This window comes from Staurois parvus, unplaced genomic scaffold, assembly GCF_062004578.1.
Source record: "Staurois parvus isolate SC_StPar_1 unplaced genomic scaffold, SC_StPar_1.0 ptg000376l, whole genome shotgun sequence".
Classification (NCBI taxonomy): Eukaryota; Metazoa; Chordata; class Amphibia; order Anura; family Ranidae; genus Staurois; species Staurois parvus.
In genome coordinates this window covers 976,180-982,179 of record NW_028318172.1, presented here as the reverse complement: position 1 = coordinate 982,179, position 6,000 = coordinate 976,180, and the positions used below count along the sequence as shown (strand labels likewise).

General features: G+C 43.7%; 1 protein-coding gene across 2 annotated transcripts in view; it reads left to right on the top strand.

Annotated features, from left to right (window-relative positions):
* The first annotated feature begins 1,814 nt into the window (after positions 1-1,814).
* The window catches only part of FYTTD1 (forty-two-three domain containing 1), a 44,985-nt gene continuing 40,799 nt past the window's right edge, over positions 1,815-6,000 (top strand). Inside the window, exon 1 of one of the 2 annotated variants that reach the window (XM_089685445.1) lies at positions 1,815-2,041. In XM_089685445.1, coding sequence (XP_089541571.1) covers positions 1,984-2,041 — 58 coding nt within the window. In that variant the 5' untranslated portion in view covers positions 1,815-1,983. The remainder of the gene's footprint in view (positions 2,042-6,000) is intronic. The other variant, XM_089685444.1, reaches the window with a different exon arrangement.

Sequence of the window (6,000 nt, the reverse complement as noted above, 5' to 3'; positions counted from 1 at the left end):
AGTAACTACCTTGGATATCCTTGGATATCCTGCGCCACACCAAGGATAAAGTTGGGCAAGCCCAAAAAGTGTGTACCAAAGTACCGGTAAGGCCACAGCCACAGAAACATAAGGGGGACATCTGTGGATACAAGACTTGTAGTCTTGACGGGGTATAATACTATCTGGTTAATACATTGAGGGCAATCTCACGGACAGAAAGGGATATGGAGCTCTTACACATGTTGTCCACCATGGAGTCCCAATCCTCATCGGAAAAGGTGATACCACTATCCACCTCCCATTTTTGTCTGTATAAAGGAGGTGTGGGAAAGGAACTGACCAGGAATTTATGATACAAATCGGAGATACGACCCTTGCCCCTAGTAGAGTCACGGCTAATACATTAAAAGAATAAAATCGGAGATGAAGGTATGAAGCCAAAGTGTGAATTAAAAAAATGTCTAATCTGTCGATACCGATGATATTCCCGTAACGGAACATCGAAAAGTACGCGCAGCATCTTAAAGGTAATATAAGACCCACCTCTTTGAAAGTCAGACAACCTAATAAAGGATCTATCATACCACCAACGAAACGCCTGTGGAGAAGAAAATGCTGTAATGAAATTAGGGTCACCAAAAAATGATACACCTGGGGAAACAGAAGAGACCAGATTTAGTTTAAGTTTATATCGGGACCAAAGTGTCAATGAATGTGCCACAATAGAGTTACAAGTACTTAACGATCAAGGGGGTATTTTGGACCACAAGATACCCGGCAAATAAAATGGACGTATAGATTGAGATTTAAATCTGATCCACGGGATCTGGGAGTTAATAGTCGCCCATTGTGATAATTGTGCAAAACGGGCTGACAGGTAGTAGAGCCAAAAATTGGGAAGACCAAGGCCCCCTGTCCGCTGCGATCGGTACAAAATCGATGAGGTAAAACGGGGACGTTTGTTACACCAAATAAAATTATTAATCAGCCTCTGAAAATGGACTAGGAACGTTTTCGAGACGGACTGGGGTTGATGTAAATAAAGTAGTTTAGGCAGAATATTCATTTTGACTGCCATGACTCTGCCCAGGAACGAGACAGGGTAACCATGCCAAATCTTCAATAAAGTAGAGAGGAGCGATATACATGGTGGGTAATTAGCAGCAAACATATTTGAGTATCTGGGAGTACGATTGATACCTAAATAGAAAAAAAAAAAGTAAACAAAAAATCCCAAATTTTGGGTTGACACCAGAACAGGAATAGTCGGGAAATCTTCCAATGGGGACACTAGTTCTGGTGATCCTGGGGACAACTAGGAAATTCCTCAGTTTGGAAGTATTTCCTCTCACCTCCTGATATGGCTTCAGGACAGGAAGTGAAGTGACAACGCGCTAAAGCGCATGAAAACGCGTGATTTGCACAATTTCATGTATTTCAATGGGTATGAAAAAGCACCAAAAATGCAGCAACTACATAAGTAGCTCCAAAACATTTTGGAGCTTTAGGCGTTCTGCTTCAGGTGACTTTGGGTGGAGATGTGAACCATCTCCACAGAGTGATATTGATTTTTTTTTCTCCCTCAGCGTTTTGGAGCTTTGAGTTACAAAACACTCTGGTGTGAATAGGGCCTAACTCTATCCAAAATGAAAAACAAAACTGTGCCTATATTTCCACTTTAACACATTTTCATGAACTGCTGTCTGGCTTCTATAGTTTCAAGAACATCCATCCTATTACAATAGCTTGAACGCCACATGAATCGTAGCACGCATGCGCACCTGCATCCAGAAGCCTGCTTTGAGAATCAGAGCGGTAGTACTCAGGGCCAGTAGAGGGCAGTGTGGGGGAACATTCCGGTTACGTGATTCCGGTTTGCCCTGAGTTGCTGGTTGAGGCCTAGTCACGGGAGATTGGAGCTGTAGTAGAAGTAGGGAGAGCGTTGTCATATACACGGGGAGAAGCCGGCTTGTGCAAGGAGTCTTCTAGGCGGACACCAGGATGGTGCCGCAAACAGCCAACACGAATGAAGTCATTGACAAGATCGACATGTCTCTCGGTATGTATGTATGTGTATTCATAGACACGGGGCAGTGTGCGGTGCGCTGGGGAGCGGGAAGACATTGAGGATCCCTGATCCCTGTCAGTATGCAGGGCCGTGTGTCATCCATACAGAGTCTCTTCATATGTGTGATGGGGAGACTGTGAGATCCTGCTGGTCTGAGGAGAATCATTACCTCCCAGTGTCAGTAGCTGGAAATACCATTCCCACCAGCCAGGCTAGTGCAGCCAATGACTGGGATCAGCCATGATTTACACTTCTCTGGGCCACCTACACTGTACAGGGAGACGGCTACCATTGTTGTCACCTATTCCTGGGGTTATGTATCCTGATGAACATCATCCGCACAAATCACCAGCTACAAAGTGAGCGCTAACTCCGAATTTGCACCATTAGGCCCCTTTCACACGGATGATCCTATCGGGTCTATCAGTCAGGTTTTCAGGCAGACTCGATCGGAAGGTCCATGCATTCCTGTGGAAATGGACTAGTATCTGTTTAAGCTTGCCTACCTCCAGGTCCGGTCCACTAAAAAGAAAATAAAAACAGAAGGGGATCTCGGATCAGATCGGAAGTAGTCAGATGTAAACAGACCACAGAATCTGTTTACACCCATAGAACAGAGTGGGGTCTGTCCGTGACCATACTGCAGGAACTGAGTGGACACAGACCTGTCATCTGCCCGATCTGTAAACGGAATGGATTCCACCCTGTGTGAAAGGGGCCAAAGGCCTGCTTCACATTTATGTGAGTGGTTTGCGGGTGTGGGAATTGCAGTGATACCCACAGTCAACACACACGAGGCTGCCATTCATTCTTAATGGAATCCCCATACATCTAAAAAAGCAGTGTGGGTGCAGGAATCGCAGGTAAAAAAGCACCATGTGATTTCCCTGTGGCCATGTTTTGTTAAAGATGCATCCATTTTTTTTTGCATAAATGCAGGCATGGCAGCCTGTTCAAATAAATGGGCTGCCTTGCCCGCGCAAACACCGGCCACAAACCTGCATAGATGTGAACCAAGGCCTAAGGGCCCACCAGGAGAGTTGGGCAGTGCTGGGCCCCCTTGCCAACTGTGGCCCCAGTGCAGATTGTGTCCTTATGTCCTATTTATTCTGTTCACACTGTGTCAGTGTGTGCTGATCAGAAGTAGGACATGTCCTATTTTCCACTCCATCATTTAGCAGTGCACAACCTCACATCATACATGTTGCGGTGAATAAACATTAATGGAATGTCAGTTTGTGAAATACCAATAAAGTTGAGAAAAAAGTAAACCGTGAAGTGCGATGTTATCACTGCATCAGCACTCCATTACAATGTGGCTGCTGGTGTGTATAATCCCAATAGCAAAATTAGGAGGGGGGGGTATATGCCACATAGATCAACCACATCCGCTGGTAGCAAACAGAGGCTCCAGTTACAGTCCCTGCCTTTTCACCCTGATTGGGCTCAGTTGTAGACCACTGATTGTGATTGTTACATGGAGGGCAATGTGCTCCTAGTGGGGCTGACATCTTCTGTGGGGGGAGAACCGACAGAAGGAAGGAGGAGAGGTGTTGGCGTGGCACTGTTTTCTACATGCTTGTGTGAGTAGGCCCTAATGGCATAGAAAAAAGGGAGCACAGTACATAAATGTGAAAAACCTAGTTTTAATCAGTAATTTGTTTAAAAATGACAAGGACCAGACAGTACAAAAATTATTAATTTGTCATTTCTATAAAGTCTTGGCACTGCCTTTTTTAGGCAGGAATAGGAAACATTGCAACAGCCTGGAGTGCAGTGATTATTTTATGATGGATTCACTGGAGAGCTTTGAACTATTGAGCCTCGATGAGCCACATGCCATAAGACTTGCAAATCGCAATGCAAGTTGCACCCTATTGTCTGCAGTTACAGAAGTCATATCGGTGTGGTTCCGACTTGGTCGCAATGATTTCTAAAGTAATGCATGCACTACTTTTGGTGCGATTTGCATAAACATCTGTGTCAGATGTCTTACAAATCGCACCTCAAATCTGCATGCCATCTGACTTCGAAATCAGTTTCAAAGTCGGGATCGGTGCGACCGGGGTGTTGGGGCCGGTTTACACTATAGAAATGCAGTCCAGATGCTTTCCAGATGCATTTCTGCATGCACGTTTTTGGAGCGTTCTGGTGCATTTTTACGCTTTTTTTTTATACATTCCAGTTCATTTTTCCTTTTTTTCCCTAAATAGGGATGTGTGTTCCAGTGTGTTTTTGGTGCATTCTGATGCATTTTACCGCGTTCCAGTACAGTTTTGTGCAGAAAAAATGCAGCATGTTCTACTTTTTTCCTGCATCCGGAACACACTGGAACTGCAAGCACTGATGTGAGCTTTGAGATTGACAACCATATGACCTACTTTCTGTGCATTTTGGATGCAGAAAAAAAAGCAGCTAAAATGCATTTAGTGTGAACTGGCCCTTATGGCAGGTTCACATGTGGCCTGGGGCAATAAATCCAGGTGGTTGAGCCACGTTTTTACTGCCTCCCAACTGCTTTCCTGAACAGAGACATGTAGCTGTTCATGGCTGTACACATGTCACTTTTAGCAGGTGTTGCTACTGCCAAATGCAACTAATGCAGGTCTATGGGACCACCTTACAATCGCGTGTAATGCATGCAATTGCAGCTTGGTAGTGTAATTTTAAAGTGTTGAATCAGGCAGTGAGGAGGCAACATATTTCCTCCTCGCCGCCTGTCAAACATCTCTGAAAAGCAATCTGGGCAACAATCTTAGAGGAGCAGTAGTCTTTGCCACATGTCTCAACAAGCCCTTAAGCTGAACTCATTGTACACTCTTTCACAGTTGTACAAGCTTTTGCATACACTGATTTCCCTGCATGCTTTGAGCAACTTATAGTGTGTTTTGAAAGCTGCAGCAAGTCAGATATACTATGTGCACAATAATTAGGCAAGCGAGTATTGTGACTAAATCACCATGCTTATTAAGCATATCAGGTGATGTGTATTTGTGTAAGGCGGGAGGGTGTGGCCTAAGGAGATCACCACCATATATCAAGGTGTGCATAATTATTAGGCAGCTTCTTTTCCTCAGGCTAAATGGGCCAAAAAAGAGATTTAACTGACTGAAAAGTCAAACATTTTAAAAAGTCTTTCAGAGGGATGCAGCACTCTTGAAATTACTAAGATATTGGGGCGTGATCACAGAACCATTAAATGTTTTGTTGCAAATAGTCAATAGGGTCGCAAGAAACGTGTTGAGAAAAAAGGCACAAATTAACTGCCAAAGATTTAAAAAGAATCAAACGTGAAGATACCAGAAATTCGTTCTCCTCCAGTGCTGTCATATTCCAGAACTGCAACTTACCTGTAGTGCCCAGAAGTACAAGATGCTCAGAGCCAAGGTTACGAGGGCTGAAACCCGACCACCACTGAACAAGACACAAGCTGAAACGTCAAGACTGGGCCAAGAAATATCTGAAGACAGATTTTTCAAAGGTTTTATGGTCTGAAGAGATGAGTGACTCTTGATGGGCTTATGGCTGGATCAGTAACAGGCACAGAGCTCCACTTCAGCAAGGTGGAGGTGGGGTACTGATATGGTATTATTAAAGATGAGCTAGTTGGACCTTTTCGGGTTGAAGATGGACTTAAAATCAACTCCCAAACCTACTGCCAGTTTTTAGAGGACACTTTCTTCAAGCAGTGGTACAGAAAAAAGTCTGCATCTTTCAAGAAGATTATGATTATTATTATACAGGATTTATATAGCTATAAAAGATGTAGCGAGCGCTTCTTGTATAACAATAAAAAATATATAAGCAGCTAAAGCACTGAAAGGAGATCACAACAGCCTCAAGTGAAGATAGATAAGTAAAGTGCAGCGCTAAAAATAAACAGAAAATTCGATCTAGAAAGTTCTGGTCTAGAAAATTCAATCTAAAAAGTTTGTTCTGAAATTGGTTAT